General features: G+C 37.6%; 5 protein-coding genes across 7 annotated transcripts; 3 read left to right on the top strand and 2 right to left on the bottom strand.

Moving 5' to 3' along the window:
- The first annotated feature begins 3,806 nt into the window (after positions 1-3,806).
- LOC105687827 (U1 small nuclear ribonucleoprotein 70 kDa) lies at positions 3,807-8,644 on the top strand. The gene is given in 9 exon segments (XM_020853374.2): positions 3,807-4,107; positions 4,342-4,524; positions 4,615-4,677; positions 4,759-4,840; positions 5,130-5,174; positions 5,177-5,203; positions 7,301-7,544; positions 7,622-7,974; positions 8,136-8,644. Coding segments are annotated over 9 exon segments (1,302 nt in total). The 5' UTR covers positions 3,807-3,963; the 3' UTR covers positions 8,297-8,644.
- Positions 8,645-9,030: 386 nt separating this feature from the next.
- LOC105687820 (staphylococcal nuclease domain-containing protein 1) lies at positions 9,031-14,708 on the top strand. Its single transcript, XM_012403722.3, has 9 exons — positions 9,031-9,334; positions 9,874-9,992; positions 10,086-10,228; positions 10,345-10,851; positions 11,119-11,608; positions 11,686-12,316; positions 12,386-12,835; positions 12,927-13,130; positions 13,223-14,708. Exons 1-9 carry the CDS (start codon positions 9,275-9,277, stop codon positions 13,331-13,333), a joined length of 2,715 nt encoding a protein of 904 aa, XP_012259145.2. The 5' UTR covers positions 9,031-9,274; the 3' UTR covers positions 13,334-14,708.
- A 405-nt stretch (positions 14,709-15,113) lies between these two features.
- Positions 15,114-16,755, bottom strand: LOC105687772 (pyrimidine-specific ribonucleoside hydrolase RihA-like). Of its 2 annotated transcripts, none has more exons than XM_012403647.2 (5): positions 16,507-16,755; positions 16,227-16,443; positions 15,967-16,138; positions 15,642-15,895; positions 15,114-15,578 (listed from the first exon to the last, which is right to left on the bottom strand). In XM_012403647.2, exons 1-5 carry the CDS (start codon positions 16,566-16,568, stop codon positions 15,261-15,263), a joined length of 1,023 nt encoding a protein of 340 aa, XP_012259070.1. In that variant the 5' UTR covers positions 16,569-16,755; the 3' UTR covers positions 15,114-15,260. The 2 variants fall into 2 exon arrangements, with proteins under 2 accessions (XP_012259070.1, XP_012259071.1); XM_012403648.2 differs by having other exon boundaries at positions 16,227-16,437.
- A 176-nt stretch (positions 16,756-16,931) lies between these two features.
- On the top strand, positions 16,932-18,519 carry LOC105687756 (probable malonyl-CoA-acyl carrier protein transacylase, mitochondrial). Its single transcript, XM_012403628.3, has 2 exons — positions 16,932-17,885; positions 17,960-18,519. The coding sequence occupies exons 1-2, from the start codon at positions 17,104-17,106 to the stop codon at positions 18,399-18,401; spliced, it is 1,224 nt and encodes a 407-aa protein (XP_012259051.2). The 5' UTR covers positions 16,932-17,103; the 3' UTR covers positions 18,402-18,519.
- Positions 18,520-18,553: 34 nt separating this feature from the next.
- Positions 18,554-21,601, bottom strand: LOC105687766 (N(G),N(G)-dimethylarginine dimethylaminohydrolase 1). Of its 2 annotated transcripts, XM_020853368.2 has the most exons (6): positions 21,176-21,601; positions 20,957-21,059; positions 20,788-20,885; positions 20,623-20,679; positions 19,999-20,094; positions 18,554-19,915 (listed from the first exon to the last, which is right to left on the bottom strand). In XM_020853368.2, the coding sequence occupies exons 1-6, from the start codon at positions 21,431-21,433 to the stop codon at positions 19,661-19,663; spliced, it is 867 nt and encodes a 288-aa protein (XP_020709027.1). In that variant the 5' UTR covers positions 21,434-21,601; the 3' UTR covers positions 18,554-19,660. The 2 variants fall into 2 exon arrangements, with proteins under 2 accessions (XP_020709027.1, XP_012259064.1); XM_012403641.3 differs by lacking the exon at positions 20,623-20,679 and having other exon boundaries at positions 21,176-21,598.
- Positions 21,602-21,753: the final 152 nt, after the last annotated feature.

Genomic DNA, 21,753 nt, shown 5'->3' with positions numbered 1-21,753 from the left:
TGCTGCTACTGCACCTTGTGAGACGAATCAAGGACTTTTTATACCAGCGATAAAAAATGATGGAAAGAAAAAACCAAACGATATCAAATAAAGAGAAATAAGACGGAATGAAAGAGAGAAAGGAAAAACAATGAAGGAACCCAGAAACGGATTTTTTACGTGCAGAAAAGAGGTAAACGAATCAGCGATGAGCTATGTAACAAACGTCCGCATCAGACATCTTTGAGGAGGTAATTAATTAACACGATTCCAGACGGCTTCAGGAACTTCCTAGCTCCTGTAATAGCACACTAATCGTAAGACCAAGAAAGGGTCAGCCCGAGGGTCGATTAACCTCCGCAGGGCTAGGCAATGTACTGATGTTCCCCTATATTTAATCAATCCACTATCTCGGGCAATCTCACGCACGTTATCGTTAGCCAGTTGTATTTCCAGTTCACAGATTTTTTTTTTTTTCTCGTTTTCAGATTGTGGTAGGTAGACGTATGGATTTTTTGGAGTATACGATGTATTTCTTGTGTTATATAATATATGGGGTTTTTGGCGTTTAAGAATGCATGTGAAAGAATATTCAGAAGACAGAAATTCAAAAGCAAGTCAATTATTTATAAAGTCCTACGACTGCAAAAAAAAAAAATAACCAAGCACATTCAAACATTTTATGATCTCAAAGATCAGCTTTGTCTTATTCCTATGTTCTAACTACGAGATATTCACAATACATAAATGCAAAATTTACCCTAATCATCACCGATCATATGCTGCAATCTATGGACATACAAATGAGGAAATATAACCGCTATGGGTGAATATATGAACCACGTTGTGTAGTAGTTTGCAGTAAAGTTAAATGGCTGTACGCTTTTGCTATTCAAAAAGGTGTACGAGAAATAATGAGATATTCAATAGCTCTGCATTCTCTTGGCGTTTATGTGTGGGGCATTTCGTGTCGAATCGACCAACAAGGTAGTCTGAACACAACGATTTTCATGTTCCTTTTAATTTTAGTATTTGTGTTACTTAGAAATTTGAAGATTTGAAAAAATACTGACTTCAACGGAGAAATTTAATCAAATCAAAAATTTCAAAGAACCTTCGAGAAATCAACCGTGAATCATTTAAATAAACTATCTACCGTTATCTGTCCCTTATATTTGTCTAGTCAATTTTTTTTCGTTCGAGAATTTTGTAGAAGAAAATAATTGATCTTTCAATATTCGAAGAAAAAAGAAATAGAATGGTCGGAGATACGTTGTGGTCAGGTTGACGTAGAATGCCCTATACACTACTTCTTAGCAATATGAGGATCATGTAACCGCGCGTTCAACTTATCCCGCGTGGTTTCCCTTAAGGACCTGTATGTATAGATAATACGCATATATGTATTTAACTGCTGTATTACTGCAGGGATGATACTGCGGTAAAGAATGTATTCAAGATTGCGAGTATGTACTCCATGAAACCACATAAATGAAGTTGATGAAAACAGAGAAAAAGATAATATTGAGAACTGTTTATGTGCGAACATGACAAATTACGTTTATACACCTTTCGTTTCCCAATCTAGTTTTCTTCAAAATTATATACATTTTTTTTTTTTTTTTTTTTATATATATATTATCTTTCTATAACGTTAAGCTGACAGCCCCTGAAATTCTCGAGTTACAAGTTGTACATTATGTCGTTATCGTCATTACCACGTTATAAATTCACCCGTGAGAATTGAGAGAAGACTACTGTGAAAGTAAAGAATGAAGAAAAAACAATAAAAAAAAATCCGCATCAATAAGCTCCGGATTAGATAGGATGAATAAGTGCTGCATATAGTTATAGCGGATGATAGAGATTTTCTAGAGTAAACAAAAGAAATCAAGATCAGTTAACGCTGCAGTTTATGACGTCCAATGTACATTAATTAATGCTCGCTTGCGCGTATGAATAAAAACGCATATTCATTAGACGAGAAGACATGGATATTAATATATCCACGTTGTGACAATTGTATCATCGCCGATTTTTGTAGTACATCGAGGTCTCAGAACCAGAAGAGCATAACCCACATAAAAGTGGGGATTAGAATATAAAATTTATCTGAAAATACATCTTTCAGGAATCAGCGTTATTGCGGATATCACGGAATTATGTTCGAAAATGGTTAAACACGTTATTCGCGGGAAACCGTCAAATAAAATGACAAGATACGAAAATAGCATTTGATGCTTGATTTGGACTATGTTTTATGTGACTTAAAATAGCTGCAATGAAGGGTGGACGGAAAGTGGGATTAAAATGGTTCGCGTCCTATATAAGTCGAGAATCGCAGCCTGTAGGGGTGGGTGCACGGTTCGGGGGCAAGTGAGGGTCGTAATTTCCGGTAAGCATTAATGCACGTTGAAAACTTGGAACGTTTGGTGACGTCAGAGTTGTTTTAGTCGATAAAATAAACTAGTGCAGTTGCAGACCAAAAATTATTTCTACCATACGAACGAGAAGATTTACGAGAAGATTCGGAAATATTTCAATTTCGTAATCATTTGTATATCATACATACCACGTTGACGCAGTTGACGTACAGCAGTTGGCATACGAGACCGGAGAAACTGATACCTGGTACCCAAAGACGGCATTCTGAGTCTTTTCTTACTTAGGAACCCTGGAACGGAAAACAGTTTATGGATTAGTATGAAAGTAAATCGATTAATGGGAAGATTTTCTTGTTCAAAGACTTTGCCAGACAAGACTCGAAAACGGGCTGGCTCATTGTCGATAAATTTTGAAGAGACTATTGAAATTGAAATAAAAATGGTGGAATACCTTACGATCTTTAATTCAATCCAATGCTGTGGAATACCGTTGAGTAATTTCACAAAGTTAGGAAAAACAAAAAAAGGAATATTTCGATACTCCTTATACATTCATGCTGGAAAATTAATTGCACGATGTTGGAATGATACACAATACTTAAACCGAAAGAAATCACGACACTTGTGCATACTAATAGAACGACGCGGAATCGGCTCTGGCGAATCAACGACACTGGCAAATGACCGAAAATCACAACTAAATCAGATTATACTGATGAAAAATATGTTCCGACCGATTAGGGACAGCTTCAACAAAACTGTTTCAAATAATTCAGCACAAGAGCACGATATTCAAACGAGTAGAATCTAAGAATTTTATGGAGCGTCGAGGGCCACCCGCGAAAATCGGCGGTTCAAGTGAAATCGTGGTTTGTTTTGATTGAAGTTTCTGTTTCGGCCCGCCAGATAGCGCTAGCGCTGTATCTGGATGATTTGAATCTCGTTCGATTAAAATCGTCGATCACAGCACGAAAATATGTCTAATTCAAAGAAATCTGGATAATTAAAGAAAAATATAATATTCTGCACGTCACCCGTTGACTGATGATTGGTACTAATCTTCAATCAACGCTTCACCGATGATGATATTAGAAAATTTAGCGAATCAAATTTTATTTCAGTTATCAAATCAATGGGGTTATTTCCTGAACAATCAACGACAACGCGCAATGCTCGTCCCGGCTACAATTATCAGTTATTTAATGTGATAAAGTACGGAAAAGGAAAAGAAGAAAGATTTCTAAAATCACGAACTTATTAACGCGCCTTAAACCTTCTGTACGGGTAATGGAATTCAACAATAAAAGACTACTAAAGCAACAGTAAATGGAATCCACTTAAAGAACACTTACTCACAGAGCAGCGTGGGGCGTCAACGTAGTGGTCGCATCTGACGTTAGGTAGCGTTTTTGACGCACGCGTGATGCAGTGATCAGTCGTGTGTGGAAGTAGGAAGAAGAAAAGTGGAAACAAGAATCGCCATTTTGTATAAAGTGTGTTTAGTTTCCTCGACGGTAACTCGAGTTGGCTCAAAGCGTACATTCGGACCGATCGGTCGTTGTATTGATGCCGAAACGTTAGCCGAAAGACTTGTGCAACGATGACGCAGTTTCTACCGCCGAATCTACTCGCCCTTTTCGCGCCGAGAGATCCCATTCCATATCTACCACCAGCTAACAAACTACCCCATGAGAAAAAGAATGGAGGATACATCGGCGTCGGGGCTTTTCTCAAGTATTTTGAGGTCAGTTATTCAGTCAATAATAATTACAACTTCCAGCCTAACACTTATTGTCATGAGTTGACGTTTCGTCGAGATCTTTTCATTAATCGCCCCCTTCTATCGCCCAAAACGTTGCCCTCGATCATTACCCGGCTAAACGGCAGCAAACAGCGTTCTAGCAGAAAATAAAATTATCAGATTGGAGCTAATGCCAATATGAGTTTCAAAATATGAACTGTTTACTTTCACTCTTAGGATCCAAAAGACACTCCATCTCCTGTACGCATGGAGACACGCGAGGAACGGTTAGAACGTCGTAGAAGAGAACGCGCTGAGCAAGTGGCATACAAACTAGAACAAGAAATTGCTGTATGGGACCCAGCTGGTATTCCTAATGTTACTGCAGACCCATTCAAGACTCTCTTCGTAGCACGCATTGTAAGTGAATCATGTTTTTTGTAGATGTACAAAAAATCTGCCCCTAACCCAGACTCTTTAATTATTACAATGTATTCTCATTCATTACAGAATTACGATACGTCAGAATCGAAACTTAGAAGAGAGTTTGAGGTGTACGGCCCTGTAAAGAAAGTGAGTACGATGTATATGTCAGATATTTTAGAAACTTAAAAACAATATTTGTTATAAAACTCTGTAATACTTTTGTCATAGATCGTGGTGATCCATAACACAATCAATGGGAAGCCAAGAGGTTATGCGTTCATCGAGTACGAACACGAGAGGGACATGCACTGTAAGTAACTCAGAAAAAGCAGCCCCCTTTTGAAGTCTCTATTGCCCTATAGTACGAAGCTCCATACACCCTAGCATCACATCCAAATAGTATAGTTGGGCTGGGCTATAGTTAGACTATCCATCCATTCATTCTCATTGATACTAAGCCTGAACGGTAAAGGGGGTCCCGCCATACATCCATGCAGGTCTACCATTTTTCTAGTAAATACAAGTATATGGTAAACGAATCACGAAAAACAATATTGGCTGTCTTGATTAATACAGTTTTTATCTTGTTCTTGGTACAGCGTGGCGGCCGCTGCCGGCAACTAGTGCCGTTCACTATTCCATGCAAAATCCCTGAACCTGCCTGATATGATAGGTTTGTATGTGTGGTAAGATCCAACATACAACATCGTTTGTTAGATTCTATGCTTACCCTGTTTACCTTACCTGGTTCAGTTTCATATTTTATTGTCTGAATGAGCCAGATGAGAAATTTTACAAATCTTGTCACACTCACCACTTCTCGTTAAGTGTTAAGTTTAGCCCACATTTACATTAGAATATAGGAACACCCCTACATTACTTTGTTTGATCGAAAAATTGCTGTGCGTAAAATTGGTGTTCCACATTGAAATTTATGCATTGAGTCTTTTGAAATAATGGGAATAAATGTAAGGAGGTTCAGGGAAGTGATCAATGGACATTTCTTGCTTCTACAAGTTACGATGACTACAGGTTTACTTTAGGTATGAAATAAAATTCAGACGCGTCAGGAGATTCTAACTATTTGATAAACATCTACGTAGCAGATTCATGTCAGGGCCTCATTCAATTAGGAAAGGTTTTCCCACATTCTCTAACCATAGTTTCAGCGAATATTCAGAACCAATCGTGACAGCACAAATTACATCATCGTTATTTGCATACAACTTGCGTTATAGATTCGTCAATCCTATGTTATATCCCTTGAGCAATTTCTCTATGGAATACTAATTTACCGTACACTGCTTTTCTTTCAAAAAAAAAAAAAAAAGGTAACCTTTCCAGGGTGTTTATTTATTTTATTTATTTCAAGTCTAACAACTTATTTTTATTTGAAAAATTTTTTTTCATTCTCAACAACCGTATGTATGTTTGTGGTATGATTCTGTGAGCAAATGAATTTCACAAAACATAAGACAATTAAAGTAATTCAAAAAAAGGGAGGAACAGTTAGAATCGCCCAATAATTATTATGTAATATATTAAATTCAAAATCACAAGTTATTGAAACTATTCAAAAGTACATAAAATGCGCACAGTTTGGTTGTAAGTAAATTGACAAATTATATACAATGATATGAAAAGATACATACATATATGAATATGTAAACTAAGCGCACCAGGTAAAAACAAAAGTAATCTTCTCCGGAGATTGAACGAACAATCGAAGACTGGGCACCTTCCCAATGAATAGCGTACGCGCTGGCCTACTCTATCCCCGCGAGTCACTTACAAGTTCGTTTCACAATTAAAAGTACCTAGAGTTTGTGTTAACTTCCGTACGTAAGTAGCCGCGGTAGGTATTTTTTGTATCTGCTATACTTTCTGACAAATGAAGTAATTTACTAGAATCAAGGTGCTGAGGCAGCTGTGCGATCATAGCTGACATATTATATTCTTCTATAACAATACGCTGTTATCTTGTTTGATAAATTGAGGTAAAAAAGTATCGTTCGAGCACAAATAACAATCAATAATTCCATATGACTATTCAAGGTAATCCAATTATGGTGTTAGCATCTGGAAATCTTATGAAATATTTCATCATTGAATTATTGAAATTTTTTTAAGGTTTCAATTACACTTCCAGAATTTGCATGTAAAATCTTGCATTGCATGTAGAGTATCGTGTTAGATCGAATTCTTTTACTCCGTTGTACAACACGGGATAACATGAGTCATTAGCTGATATAATGTCACGTCAACCATGCAACGAATCGGCGTCTCATACCCTTTATTCTTTGTGAATATAATTATTATAACGGTCATTGGGTAAGATGACTTACTTGCGAAGAAATATTGGTTCTTAGAAATATCTATTGGAGAAAATGTATATATTTCCAGCTCCCCGTTTGTACGTAGGTATTCTGCAAAAAACAAAGAAAAACCAAAACACAATTATTTCTACCTGAGTTGGGGCATTGAGAGATTCACACACCTTTTATCCGCATAATTTAGCAATAACCCTTCAGACCATGACTATCCCATCCGAACGATGCAGAAAAACATTCCTGTCCTCTGTTGGGTGCATTAAAATCATAGATATTTCACAACATTTTGCGAGACAACATTTTAGGAATTAACATCAGTTTCGTTTAAGTTTGCTAAGCCAGTATTTTCTCTGAATATCGGGGTTAAAAAACAAAGTGCTTCCACTCAGGTACGTGTAGCATATTTCGATAGCCCAATAATGAACTATTAATTATTTTAGCTGCGTATAAACATGCGGATGGTAAGAAAATAGATGGTCGAAGAGTATTGGTTGATGTGGAACGAGCAAGGACAGTTAAAGGATGGCTACCTAGAAGACTCGGTGGTGGTCTAGGAGGCACACGTAGAGGCGGACCTGACGTCAACATCAAACATTCAGGCAGAGAAGATAACGAACGCGAAAGAGAACGCTATCGGCTTGAAAGAGAACGAGAAGCTACTGGACGTGGGCTCGATAGAGAAAGGTGAGTGCTCTGCAATAGGAAAGGGGTAATAAGGAATATGCAGGTATTAATGGTATTTTCTTTTTTTTTTTGATTAGAGAACGCGATCGTGGACTTGATCGAGAACGTAGGAGATCACGAGAACGCAAACGCAGGTCAAGGACCAGATCTCGTGACCGCAAACGTAGACGTAGTCGAGAAAGAGTTCCTGATCCTGACATCGAAGAGATTGAAAGAGAGGAACGACCTCGAGAAAGGCGAGATCGTGATCGAGATCGTGACAGGGAACGCAAACGTAGGAGGTCTCGTAGCAAGGATCGTGAACGTGACAGGGAGCGAAAACGTGATCGACGAGATAGAGATCGTGATCGTAAAGAGCAACGTAAGGATCGTGGAGATCGTGAGGATGAAGATGTCAAAGAAGTTCGCATCAAGGAAGAACCAATCGATGGTCAGTATCTCCCTGTATTCTGTTCCCGATTAAAATTTTATGTAACACAAACTCGCAAGTCTGAGACGTCGTCTGAATTTGTGAATACCTTATGAAAATATCAGAGGACTTCGGAATCATTGGATCAAATGATAAAAAATGTATGTCACGGTTATTTGCAGATTATCCCGACTATAGCAACAATTACTCGACATCGTACAACGAGGCGGCTGTGAAGTATGAAGACGAGCATGAGGAAAAATATCGCATCCCTGATGGAGACAGTAATGGCCGTTCAGATCAAGTCCCATACAACAATTACGAATCAGTCCAAGACTATTGAATCTAATAGATTGAGTTTCCGTTACACTCATGATGCAATGATTGAAAACAATTTACTCTTCTCTATTGTTGTTATTGTGAAACATGATCACATTGGTATTTTAAAGATTGTAACACCGAATGATAAATCGATTATTCTTTAAAATATATATCGTATCCGATGTCGGAGCATGCAAAGACCTGATTGATAAATTTCAATAGTTGCATAGATTATTTGCAATTATAAATTTACTAATGGATTAATTAAACAATCAGTATGTATATAGAAGTAAATTCTATCATTTAAACCATTGACATTGACTACTGTATGTATATTTATACATATAGAAATAAAATGTGATTGATACTACGGATTATTTTATTAACAAATGAAAAAAGAAACCCTTCGACTATAATTAGATTTTTCCAAAAAGACAGATTTGCAGTAAGCTGGGATAAGAACTTTGTGCAATCATTGAGAAATGATGCAACGGATCAGATATGTAATCAGTAAGATAAAAATGAAGTTGATTCAGAAAAAAAAATAATGGTATTGACCGATTCGTTAAAGAGAAAGGCGTTGATTTTCACGATGTTCTTGTGGCCCATATGGATTTTAACTCGTGTCGCGTGGACTGAAATCTTCAGTCAACGTGTGTCGTGAAAGATTTTCAAACTTCTCCAATCACTCGTCAGAGTATGACGCGTCGTGTGTCGCGTGTTGCCACATCACCACCAACAAAGTAAAAGTTCCGTTGACGTCCGTCGTCTATCCGATTGTGTTGTAGATCGCGCTCCTGCCGACGACTCTAAATACGTGGTAACCGCAAATTTAATATTGCCCCGCGATACACAAGATGCAAAACATCGCTTGAAATACCCTGCTTAGCAGTTAAATATTAAGTGGTAAACGGACCTCACGGGGTGCAACGAAACGCCGTGTTAAGTCACGTGACAATTCTTTTTTTTTGCGTTCTGAGTGCCGAGAAAACTGAGCACGATGAGCACTCCCACTTTGGCTGCTCCTCAGCTCCAAACCCACATCGGTATCGTGAAACAGGTAAATAATAAATTTCAACAAACAGATGTAGTAATGTTTACTAGCACCTCGTGATTTTACACTGAGGGGTTGTTATACAAACATCTCCGGTTTCATTCAGATCCTCAACCTGAGAGCACATTGCCCTGCTGGCAAGAGCATGGTGGTCGAGGGAGGCATATGGTATCATTAATCAGAGTCTCCTTTAACCTGTTCTATTAAATTCTCGGCTTACCTCGAGCTTATCAGAAATCAGAAAATTGAATCCTTTCCAAGCCATCTATTTATCCCTGAATTTTTCGTTCCTTTGCGCAAAAAAATGTTTCAGTTAAATTCAGACGCTGTTCCTAAATTCTGATATCAAACGTACCTAAAACAATTCAGATAGTTTAAGAAATCACGTCCTGATAATACTATTCCAAACCATCAAAACAGCTGTTCGTGTGTTATTGTTGCGATACAGCAGTACCACTGCTATAACGTTCATTAGGCAGTACCGAGCAATGGAAAGTTGTCTCGATAACGATTATTCTATTAGTCTATAATCCCTAAACTCTTAGGTGCTTTCGGGTGATTCAATCATCATCCGTGGCCAGCCCAAGGGTGGCCCTCCACCAGAGAAGCCGCTAATCTTGTCCAACATCACCGCTCCTAAATTAGGACGCAGAGCAACTAGCAAGTCAGTATCTGGAATGATAATCATTCCAGAAAATGAATTGTTTGTGGCAATCTGAAGCATGTGTGCATAATATTGTTTCAATAATTTTTATAGTGCCGATGAAACTAAAGATGAGCCTTATGCCTGGGAGGCTCGAGAATTCCTGCGTAAAAAGCTCATCGGTCAAGAAGTTATATTCACTTTTGAAAGACCTCAGAATGCTAAGAGAGAATATGGAGTCGTTTGGTTGGGAAAAGGTAATAGTCAAATTCTCACAAAAAAGCTATTTCATTGGATTTTGATCAAGTTCATACAATTCATGCTGCTTATCAATTATTTTACACAATATAATAAGCATATTGTTCATCAATAGATACAACATCTGGAGAAAATATCACCGAATCGTTGGTATCGGAAGGTCTAGTTACCGTTCGAAGAGAAGGTGTACGCAACATCTCACCTGAATTAACGCGCCTTCATGAATTAGAAGATGCTGCAAAGGCAGCTGGAAAAGGAAAATGGTCTGGTGCACCTGCGTCTGAACATATTCGCGACATAAAATGGTCTGTAGAGAATCCTCACAATCTGGTCGATAAACTGGCTGGAAAACCAGTTAAGGCTGTGATCGAACATGTGAGGGATGGTTCGACGGTGCGTGCGTTTTTACTGCCAGACTTTTATCATATAACCTTGATGATTTCTGGAATTCGATGTCCTGGATTTAAACTGGAGGAAGGAAAACCTGACCCATCCGTTGTTGTACCTTTTGCTGAAGAAGCTCGCTACTTTGTGGAATCTAGACTATTACAAAAAGACATCGAAATCGTGCTGGAATCTGTCAATAACAACAATTTTGTTGGCAGCATCATCCACCCAAGAGGTAATTTATATTAGGTCATACAATAATCGTAATCATTAATCGTTAATAAACCAATAATGTATAATCCTCCGTCCTGAACTACTTCAGGAATATTTACGTGTAGTAAGTTTATGACAGAGGTAGATAAACGAGTATTTTCCACCTGACTTACTATATAGTATGATCAGAACTAAGAGTGCTCAACAAAATCCTAAAAATAGGTCTCACTTTTTTATTATTCCAATAACAACAATGAACTAATTGTGAGTGAAATTAATTTATGTGCAGGAAATATCGCTGAAGCACTCCTACGTGAGGGTTTTGCTCGCTGTGTTGATTGGTCGATGGCGTTCATGAAATCTGGTGCAGATAAACTGTACCAGGCTGAGAAATTTGCAAAAGAAAATAGATTACGTATTTGGGAGGATTATGTTCCTTCTGGCCCCCAAATCTCTAGTAAGGAACGAGAGTACAATGCCACTGTTGTAGAGATAGTTACAGCTGAAGCATTGATTGTTAAAACACCTTGTGGGACGAGCAAAAAAATCTTTTTGAGCAGTATTCGACCTCCTAGAGGACCTGTAGGCGAAGATGGAAAAGCTGCTACCAGGCCAAAAGACTTCCGTAATCTTTACGACATTCCATGGATGTTCGAAGCTCGTGAATTTCTACGGAAGAAACTCATTGGCAAGCAAGTTAAAGTCGTTGTGGACTACATTCAACCTGCCAGACAAAGCTACCCAGAGAAAATCTGTTGCACTGTTACCATTGGTAAAAGGTAAGTTCTGGGAAAATTGGGGAAATATTTAATGCATAAAACTGGACCTGTAACATTTTTAATCTGGTTTTGAATAGCAACGTTGCGGAGACAATGATCTCGAAAGGACTAGCAACCGTTTTGAGGAATAGACAAGATAGTGATTACCGATCATCGCACTATAACGATCTGTTAGCAGCGGAGAACAAAGCTATTAAATCGTTAGCTGGGCTGCACGGAAAAGACAAAATTGTGGCGCATCGTGTTACGGATGTAGCTGGAGATGTTATCAAGGCCAAACGCTACTTGCCCCACTTGCAACGTTCGCGCAACGAGGCAATTGTTGAATTTATAACCAGTGGTTCTCGACTAAGATTATATTTGGGAAAAGAATCTTGTTTGATTACCTTCCTTTTGGCTGGTATAAACGCACCTCGTGGTCCTCGCTTAGCTCCAGGAGGCACGACTACTGTGGAAGGTGCACCATATGGTGAAGAAGCTCTCAATTTCACTAAAGAACGATGCCTTCAACGTGACGTGCAGATTCAAGTTATTTCAATGGACACCAAGGGTGGGAATTTCATCGGTTGGCTATGGATTGATGGAGTCAATCTATCTGTAGCTATCGTTAAAGCTGGTCTGGCAACAGTTCATCCTACAGCAGAGCATACGGAATATTATAGAGAACTGACTACAGCGGAAGAAGCGGCGAAAGAAGCAAAACTCAATGTGAGTGGTTACGATCATCCATAGCTTAGCATTATAAAATTCCAAAACTAAATGACTCTGTTTTTTCAGATCTGGAAAGATTACGTTGAAGTTGAGGCTGAAATAGAAGAGCCAGAAGAAGAAGTGCATACTGCAGAAAGGAAGGTGGACTACCAAAAGGTTGTGGTAACTGAAGTTACCGAAGATCTGCACTTTTTTGCCCAGAATGTCGATCAAGGTGACGTTTTAGAGGGTCTGCTCTCTCGCCTTCGTCAGGAACTGACCGCCAATCCTCCGCTTCCTGGAGCGTATAATCCTAAGCGTGGTGAAATAGCCGTTGCAAAATTCACAGAGGACGATCAGTGGTATCGTGTTAAAATAGAAAAGGTCACTGGACCCAACATCGGTGTCTTTTACATCGATTATGGTAACAGGGAAACATTAGACGTTACGAGAGTAGCTGCAATGCCAGGATCTTTTGGTACTGATAAACCATACGCCACAGAATATTTATTGGCATACGTCACTTTACCTAATGACGTGAGTTTCTAATTTGGATTGAAAGCTGAAGATTAATGGTTGAGTTTAAAAATATTTTCAATTCGATGATCGGAGTTCACTTCATTTTTAGAATGATTACAAAAAGATGGCCGTCGAAATGCTGCAGCAAGATACGGTCGGGAAGACTTTGCTATTAAATATTGAATACAAAGTCAACAATCTGGCTGCCGCTACTATAGTTGATGCAACCACTAAAGACGACGTTGCGCGAGGCCTTATTCTCGATGGATTTCTACTGGTGGAAAATCGGCGTGAAAAAAGGCTTGCCAAATTCGTAAGTGTCCAAACTTAGTGGCATCTGTGATGAATGAATCTGTTTCATTCGACAAGATTTCCTATTTTCCTAAACAACATCAATGTTTATAGATTGCAGACTACCAAGCAGCTCAACAAGAGGCAAAGAAAAGTCATCGCAACATATGGGAGTACGGAGACATAACCGAGGATGACGCTAGAGAGTTTGGCGTTGGTCGCTAATAAAACATCGTTTGTGAACTCGAGGTGACAAAATATTAAGAAAGACGAAAGAAGATGGATGGACTAGGTGTCAATGAAAGCTAAGATAACATTTTCATGAAGATAAAAACAGAATAAAGTAATTAATACATAACTGGTACATTATGTAGGTCTACAAGAAAGCGTGCGTGGCAGTGTAGGAGTTGTGTGTTCCATCGGTTGTGATTCAATCATATTTAGATATAGGTATAAGATGAAAAATATAAATTATAAATAGTGTTTCGCAAGCAAACGTGAATAGCGCTGAATAGATGAAGGAAAGATGATGGATAACAAAGGTGGAATTGAACTCGGCCCAATATTTGTATAATAAGGTACCCTATCTAATGAGACTGTTGCCATTGACGTAAAGTATTTTCAATTTTTAGTCAATGTCAAACGTGCATACGTTTTTTGCATGTCTATTATCAATTCCATGCCTCATATTTTATGGCACGGCAATGATCATGTTTACACAAATCTTATAGATATATAATAGTAAAACTCACAGCTTCACTTACAACATCAAAGCATAACTTTTCGGAAAAGTATATGCATGTAAAAAATTATTGAAATAATGTAAAACAACCCCAACAATCAACGCATGTCCATCTCTAGAAGTGAAGTCATTGTGTTTCTTTGTACGTCATCACCAAGCACGCACCGTTTGACTATAGGATTTCGTTTTTTTTACACAATATACTATTGTATCATTTTGAAAACACATTGAAATGAAAGTGAAACATTCATCTCGTGTGAAAATGTGCGTATTCTTAAGCGACGTATCGTGAAAAAAAATAATAAGTGTCAATTCTATTCCGCACTTCAATTTAGCAAACAAAAAAAAAAAAATTAATTTGCGTTTCAAAACGGAAAATACTACGATCAAAGTCCTATTCCAGTTTGTTTGTGAATCAGCATGAAATGAATTTATTCCAGAAACAATAGAATGGAAACTCCTTGAGCGAAAAACTTTTGCAATTTTTTTCAAAGTTTGAAGTTCAAGGGGAGGGCGGAATTGCATGCTAGATGAATAATTGAATGCAATTTTAGTGATTCTTTACCAGCATTCATTGAATCTTATAATTTAAGAGATAATTGAGATAAAAAATAGTGGCGGTATATTTATCTATTTATCTAAAAAAATCGAATTGTAATATTGAATTAGGGAGAAGTAGTAAATATCTCTACTCTCCCGATCCATGAAAATACTGTCCCTTTGCATAATACTATACATTAGTCTAAAATACTTATTGTTATAACAACTCTGTCTATAAATACGCTGAACAAAACCTGGGTTATAGAGGGCACTGTCTACATATTACCAATAAATTGTTGAAGAGACTTTTTTCTTAAACTGATATCTACGAATCATTCATCCTTCTATTGATTAAATGTAATACTAGAATACACTACAAAATCCATTTTCAGTTGTCGACCCCAAATCGAAAACCATCATCGGCTGTGATCTTTGGATTTTCGCGATTGATGGGACTAAAAATTAAATATTTCATGAACCGTTTGAGCGACGTGTTTTCTGATGTATTTCGAGCTCAGAGACACGGATTCAATCGAAATACATATCTCAATATTTTCACTTCGAAAAGTGAAAAATTGGTCATTTCTATAGCTGATTAATTTACTGGGCGGACACTAATTGTTGGGTTTTTCGGATTCCCGAGCTCGACGTACATAAGAATACACTAATAAAGAATATATTGATTGTTCGCCCTAAAATCAAAAAAGATCAAGAGTCAAAGTCTAGATTATTACGATTTTGAATATTTTATTCATTTACAGCTGTCACAGCCATTTAATTCCAAAATGATCTTCCCCATGTACCGATCGTTAACGATAAGCAGAGATTCGTTCAACAGCTGAAGAGTTCTTGGCAAGAATGTACATGCATTCATTTGAGATAATTAGAATAAAGTTGTTTTAAAGCTCCTGTATCGATATCCTGAACAAGATTTATATTGGCCACATTGTCAGTAATATTCGTATAGTCGACTAATATCATTCCCGCAGTTTTCACTCCCTCATAGACAGCTTCAGAATAGCAAGCCTCCATTCTAGTGATGACCGATCCGGAAGTCAGAGCCACTGCAGCTGCCACTGCATCTGGAGAGTTCCATAATGGAGTGACTGGTTTTGAAATGGAGTTGCCCGCTTGATGAATTAACCAAAATTTCATGTTATTTGTCTGGTTCAATGACATCTTGAATTCCTGCAAAAAAAAATACAATCCAGCGGTAATAAAGATATGGTTTGTGAATAATTAATAACGTACCGTATCAACTCGAGCCCTCTTCGTAGTTTCAAGAGGTACCAATGTTATGGGCTTTGATGCGGATGATAGGACGATGTGATTGGCGGATGGGTCAGCAAAAAAATTGAATTCGATACTGGGTTTCATGTTACCACGACCTTCGGTGCTTCCGCCCATAACTATGAGCTGCTGAAGCTTTTCAAGGAATTCCGGATACATTCTAATTGCTAGGGCAATATTTGTCAGCGGACCCAAAGCCAAAAGCGTAACCTCGCCTTCGTATAATTAATGATTATTAAAATTTTTGTCATAAATATAATCAAGTATTCTAGTTGTTCATTCTGACCTGGGTACTCTTTGACAAGATCGATCATAGCTATTACCGCATGCTTCGTCTGGATGAGGGTTGTTGAAGGAGGTTCAGGATAATGGAAATCTCCAAATCCATCTTTGCCATAATAGTAATCGTAAGTAACAGGCAACATTACAGGATGCGAGGCACCTTTGTAAACAGGAATCTATTGAAACAATTAGATAAAAAATTTTTCGGGAATAAGCATTTGCAACTATACGAAGTTTGATATTTCAACTTCAAGTTCGACTCACGTCGAGTCTCTGGACGATCTTTAGGGTCTTTAAAACGTTGACAGCAACCCTATCAACATCAGCATTTCCGTTTACACACGTGATGGCAATTAGCTTTGGTCCCTCGTTGAGTTTTTCGGATTCAGCTGCCATTATAAGGGCAACTGCATCATCGCCACCAGCATCAGTGTCGACAATAAGTTTGCCTACACGAGTTATGGGCGTTGGATCTCTATAGCTCAAATAAGGTAGAAAAAATAATGTAAGTCAGAATAACAGTTTGCTATATAGCCAATTTTACCTCGACGATGCTACAGCCGAAAGAATGAAGAGTATGACGATCTCAAATTCAGTGGCCATCATGACGAATACGGATTAATATGTTAATTATCTACCGAAGCGTTCAAATCTGTCGATCAACTCAGCGACCAGAAACACGTTATCTAGCAAACTTATTCTTCTTATTAAAAATGATATAACGCTATCATATAAATGTTACGAAATTACCTACAAATGTTATTTGTACTATGTTCATTATTGGCCCGCAGATAATCGTTCAGTTAACAAGCTAATGACCACTACTATCAACGTTGACTGAAGATTAGCTATCAATGCTTCTACAAATCAGTATCGTTTTAAACAGATTCGCGCCTATCCCACTCTGCCTCCTGTGCAAGATGGTGGACGTATTGTTGATCACTGTTGGAATGTCTTCTGCTGAAAGTTTAACCGGTCGTGGGCACCAAAGCAAACCAAAGCATATATATACCTATAATTCCTCACGTGGGCACTCTTCGTATTGTGTTGTGTTTTGCTATCATCAACTTCATATTTTCCTTCTTAAGATAACAATCGGTTGATTTTCGTCGTAGAGTGCACTGTTGAATTCTGTCAAATAATGTTTTCTCGGAAATTTTACAATGCTCTTTCCAAGCAATATAAGCAGTTTCGTCCTTCTAGACAGAGTCTAAATCGTTCTTGCAGTGATAAACCGCCTACTGATATCCACGATGTAGCCACAGAGGGCAAACCAAGAGCCACAGAGGATATATCTCGTCTTCTTGAGGATGCTGTAACTCAAGATACCTCCAAAGACACCGGATGGTTGTCGTCTATATACTCTGAGGGAGCATCACTCAATGTTCAAGGCAGGCATGCTCACCGACCTAAGGTAAACCCATCGGAGACATCAATAATTTTATTCCCAGGTCAGGGAACTCTGAAAGTGGGTGACGTTAAAGAGTACTTGCGTTTTCCGGATGCAAAGAACCTTTTTGAAATAGCCAACGAAGTGTTAGAATATGATCTTTTAAAGATATGTCTAGAAGGTCCTGCAGAACTTTTAAATCGTACTGAGTATAATCAACTTGCAACTGTGGTTACTACCCTAGCGGCTCTTGAGAAACTGAAAGAAGAACGACCTAGAGCTATGGAAACTTGTATAGCTATAGCTGGTTACAGTGTGGGAGAAATTACTGCTTTGATATTTTCTGGAGCAATAAGTTTCGAAGCAGGTATTAGATTGGTTAGAATTAGGGCTGCTGCTATGCAAGATGCTGCAACAATAACTCCTCAGGGAATGATGTCTGTCAATTATACTCCAGCAGCCAACATAAGTGATATATGCACTAAAGCAAAGAACTGGGCATTAGATACTGGAGTCGAATCACCAGAATGCAGGTGCTGATCAGTTTGAAAAAATCTTTGTTTAGAGATTTATGCTGATTTATTTGAAGGCTAAATTTCTTTTACAGGGTTTCCATTTACTTACATCCAGATATGAAAATAATAGCTGGGAGTGAGGAGGCACTTAAATATATAGAAACTAACAAAAAACAATTTGGTATTCGAAGAACAAGCAGACTTCCTACATCCGGGGCATTTCATACCTCACTAATGAAACCAGCAATGGATATTTTTAGCAAAGCACTGAAAACTGTTAAATTCGAAATGCCCCAAGTGCCCGTTTATTCAAATATAGATGGGAAGCCATACAGAAATGTACAACAAATTTCAAGACATTTACTGAAGCATCTTGTATCACCTGTCAAATGGGAGCAGACAATGCATACTTTGTATATGAGACCACAAGGTACTGCATTTCCAAGAACTTTTGATGTGGGTTCTAAAGGTACTCTCAAGGTTCTTTTAAAAAATGTAAATGCCAAAGCGTGGGATTCGTGTTTTGTGATATGAGTTAAAATATAAATTTCTGAATCACCCATTGTCATTATTCTGCACTTTTACTTTATATCCTTCCAATTTGTACAAAATAATTGTGTAACTAATTAATAAATGTCTCCTGTAAATAAGATTTTGACAGTGAATTTATTTTAAGGAATTTCGTATTGCGATGAGAAACATTTTATTGAGAAGCATAAATCGTGGCAAACAAATAAACGTAAATATAGAAGATGTGATTTCTGACTATCGTAGGTATGAATGGCCCAAGCATCTTCATGGTATATATTTTGTGCTGGTATTATAAATATTAAATAAAACATATCAAAATTTAAATACATAAAATATTCTGTGGAAGAAAGATTCGTGGCTCAAGCTTCAGTAAAATCGTATATTAGGAAAAGGAGTTATTTAGTGACTAGTGACAAAGTGTCTGAGGATAAAAAGTAAATATCAATCAGGTTGATCCCACTGTCGCTTATCGCCCGAAACTCTGATATCATTAAATATCATTCAATTTTTTGTGTCAAATTCAACCGTTCCGTTCGAAAGTACGCGATTGATACATTATTCTCATTTCATTCTCACTGTAGTGTAGTTAGAATAAATCACGTTTTCTTAATGAATAACATAGTTCTTAGGTTGAGAAGCTGCCTAATTCTGTAGCTGTATAAAATATAACAGTAGAAAAAAAAGCTGCTGGCTTGCTAAGACTGTAGAAAGCTAGTCGATCGATTGAAAAGAGAGTCTCAAAGCTTATTCGATAATGACAAATTAAAGAAACAATTGTCAAAAACGTTGACAGAAAAAAAATGCAACGATATCGACGTACCGTCAAAATGCAATGTTTTCTTTACATAGTAAAGCTATGTTTGACATTTGAATATATTAATCTTATATTGTATCAATATCAATGTAATTATATATTATTATTTTAAATATCTATATTACAGATTTAAAATATGAAAAATTTTTTGTTCCGTCTTGGATGGTAACAATTAAATTATTTATTCATTGTATGTCTCTAATTAATTAAAATAGAGATGGGAAAAAGAATATGGGTAATAATTCAGTGATTACCTTAATATATAACTGAGAGTGTGTAAATTTCGTTCAAATCTCATAAAGTTCCTATACGTATATGTAATATTTCATAAAATTCAACGATTCGCTTTCACTTTGTTTAGTTTTTTAAATACCTTTGAATAATCATACCGATGTTTCAAAAACTTGTTCAATTTTATATATCTGATCTGTAATTTTTATAAATATCTCTAAATGCTAAGAATATGTCTCGGTCTGCGTACCAATAAACAGCAAGAAGAAAGACCAGAACTTACTTTGGCTAACTCGGATATCTGGAGTGATTTTGTAGGGAACTCAACCTTATCTGCAAAAACCTTGCATGAATCTGGAATTTCAGCTTCGTGACGATGGATCAAAGTTCCGTTAACGTAAACAACGTTAGCGGCAGCATCTTCCGGTACCGTTAATGTTTGGTAAGTGTATGTTGCTTCACGCTCGATTCGCTTTAAGCATAAAAAAACAATGGTCAGTATAGTGATTGTTCAAAGTGATCAAGATATATTTTTACTGTTCTAGCTATGTTCACCTTTAGAACTTCTTGCGATTCTTTTCCTGCTCCAACACAAATAACGTCAGGTCCAGCCATACTTACCAGAGCCTTCAAACGTTTTGATTCTGCAACCTTCACACACGAGTATATTTTGTAATTAATTTTTCAGACGCTGCCTGCTGTTGATTTTTAAATTTACTATTTCAGTTTGCATTACTCGAATGCCTTACAAAACGAAGACAATCACTTCAAAATCTTTTCAAACAATTAAGTGAATTTTAAGTGAATCAAGAGGCTCGACTTCATCAATAAGGAGGCATATGTTTTGCAATTTTGCGTTTAATAATGAGACATGGCGGTGAAAATATTTTCCTACAAAATTCTGTGCTACCAATAGGACAAAGCTTAGTCTGTGCTCTTTGTGAAACAATTGTATACTGTGGAAAGTTGATTTATTGCGTGCTAATTGCGTTGAAACTATCGATTACTTTTTCAAGATTTTCACTTCAATAGAGCTTTTCAATATGTCAGTATCAAAAAGCAGAAATGAAATGAAAATCCTTATGTCGAATACAACTGCAAGGTGGTTCTAAAAACGTGATTATCGGTTAGGATTATATATGAACTAGAGTCAACAGAGCCAGACTATCAAGTCCCAACCTGAAGTGGGGCCGAGGTTAAAGTCTCCACTATCACCTCTTCGCCACCATCACCCACCTTGAATAGATGAGAAATTGCGAGTCATACAGAATTTGCTAGTTGCTACATATTTGTAACGATGATGTAATACTGAATTAAAGATGATCACCGAACAACTGAACTGACCTTGATGGGTACACAGGGATATTCTGGAAATGCTGCTGCAACTGCTCTGGCACCAGCCTCATTTGTGAATTGGGATAATCCAACAAAAAATTCACGTCCTTTGAACAACAGGGTTAGTCATGAACCCTTCATAGTCAAAAGACATTCTTTGCAGAAATGAAATAGTTACCTGTAAACAGAACATCCCCTCCATCGAGCCTGGCATTTTGATCCGCTATTTCGACCAATGGAATATCCAACTCCTTTTTAAGCACAGCTCGAATGGTTTCGATCTAAAATTTGTATCACTTCTATTTGATAAAATGAATAATGTATGGGGTTAATGAGGACGAAAAGAGAAGTAAAAGGCAAGGATGTGCAGACCTGATGACATTTTTGATAGTCCTACCTCTTTGGTCCGTGAAGGTTCGTTTGGCCTGGCAATGAGAGCAATACCATTACACACTACAGATATATCTTCGACGAAAGCGCACAAGGGTGAGTTCTCGTCCGGAGGAAGTTCGACAACATCAAGTCCCAGGTCCCGGAGCAATCGAACAAATGTTTCGTGCTGTTTTCTGGCCTCATCAAGTGTAACTTCTCCTCTGGTTCGTAGGGATAAGGGAATCCTGCAGACTACAGCGTGAGTATAACGATAAATCGACATTGTGCGATGCTTCCTGAGATTTTGTTATACGGATGTCAAGTTTTCTGAATTTTATGTGCTTCGTCAATAGATTTTCGATCAACGAAAATCCTTGATTTTGTTTGCGCTTTTGACGTTTCACCCTACGACGCGGTAGACCGCATATGTATTGCTCTAACATATACAATTAGACTGATCAGACAGCGTCCTTCGGAATTATTTTTCCGGGTGCGCGCAGCCTAGGGCACGCCCAGGGCGCCGCCGCTACATATCAGACGTTGTCGAAGCGCGCTTTTTCAAAATAGTCTTGATTATGTTGTTGAGGAAAGCTTATTTCTCAG

This window comes from Athalia rosae, chromosome 2 (assembly GCF_917208135.1).
Source record: "Athalia rosae chromosome 2, iyAthRosa1.1, whole genome shotgun sequence".
Taxonomy (NCBI): domain Eukaryota; kingdom Metazoa; phylum Arthropoda; class Insecta; order Hymenoptera; family Athaliidae; genus Athalia; species Athalia rosae.
The sequence above is the reverse complement of the archived record's forward strand: the minus strand, read 5'-3'. Positions and strand labels throughout refer to the sequence as shown.

Excerpts from the sequence above, each read along its gene's own strand:
- LOC105687756 (XM_012403628.3), top strand. The coding sequence starts at position 17,104 with ATGTTTTCTCGGAAATTTTACAATGCTCTTTCCAAGCAATATAAGCAG. Across the intron at positions 17,886-17,959 it reads GTCGAATCACCAGAATGCAG|GGTTTCCATTTACTTACATC; the intron begins GTGCTGATCAGT and ends TTTCTTTTACAG.
- LOC105687820 (XM_012403722.3), top strand. The coding sequence starts at position 9,275 with ATGAGCACTCCCACTTTGGCTGCTCCTCAGCTCCAAACCCACATCGGT. Across the intron at positions 10,229-10,344 it reads AGTCGTTTGGTTGGGAAAAG|ATACAACATCTGGAGAAAAT; the intron begins GTAATAGTCAAA and ends GTTCATCAATAG. Across the intron at positions 11,609-11,685 it reads ACTGTTACCATTGGTAAAAG|CAACGTTGCGGAGACAATGA; the intron begins GTAAGTTCTGGG and ends GGTTTTGAATAG.
- LOC105687772 (XM_012403647.2), bottom strand. The coding sequence starts at position 16,568 with ATGATGGCCACTGAATTTGAGATCGTCATACTCTTCATTCTTTCGGCT. Across the intron at positions 16,444-16,506 it reads TCGGCTGTAGCATCGTCGAG|CTATAGAGATCCAACGCCCA; the intron begins GTAAAATTGGCT and ends ACCTTATTTGAG. Across the intron at positions 15,896-15,966 it reads TCTTGTCAAAGAGTACCCAG|GCGAGGTTACGCTTTTGGCT; the intron begins GTCAGAATGAAC and ends AATTATACGAAG.
- LOC105687766 (XM_020853368.2), bottom strand. The coding sequence starts at position 21,433 with ATGTCGATTTATCGTTATACTCACGCTGTAGTCTGCAGGATTCCCTTA. Across the intron at positions 20,886-20,956 it reads AGGGGATGTTCTGTTTACAG|GACGTGAATTTTTTGTTGGA; the intron begins GTAACTATTTCA and ends TGTTGTTCAAAG. Across the intron at positions 19,916-19,998 it reads AATCGCAAGAAGTTCTAAAG|CGAATCGAGCGTGAAGCAAC; the intron begins GTGAACATAGCT and ends TTATGCTTAAAG.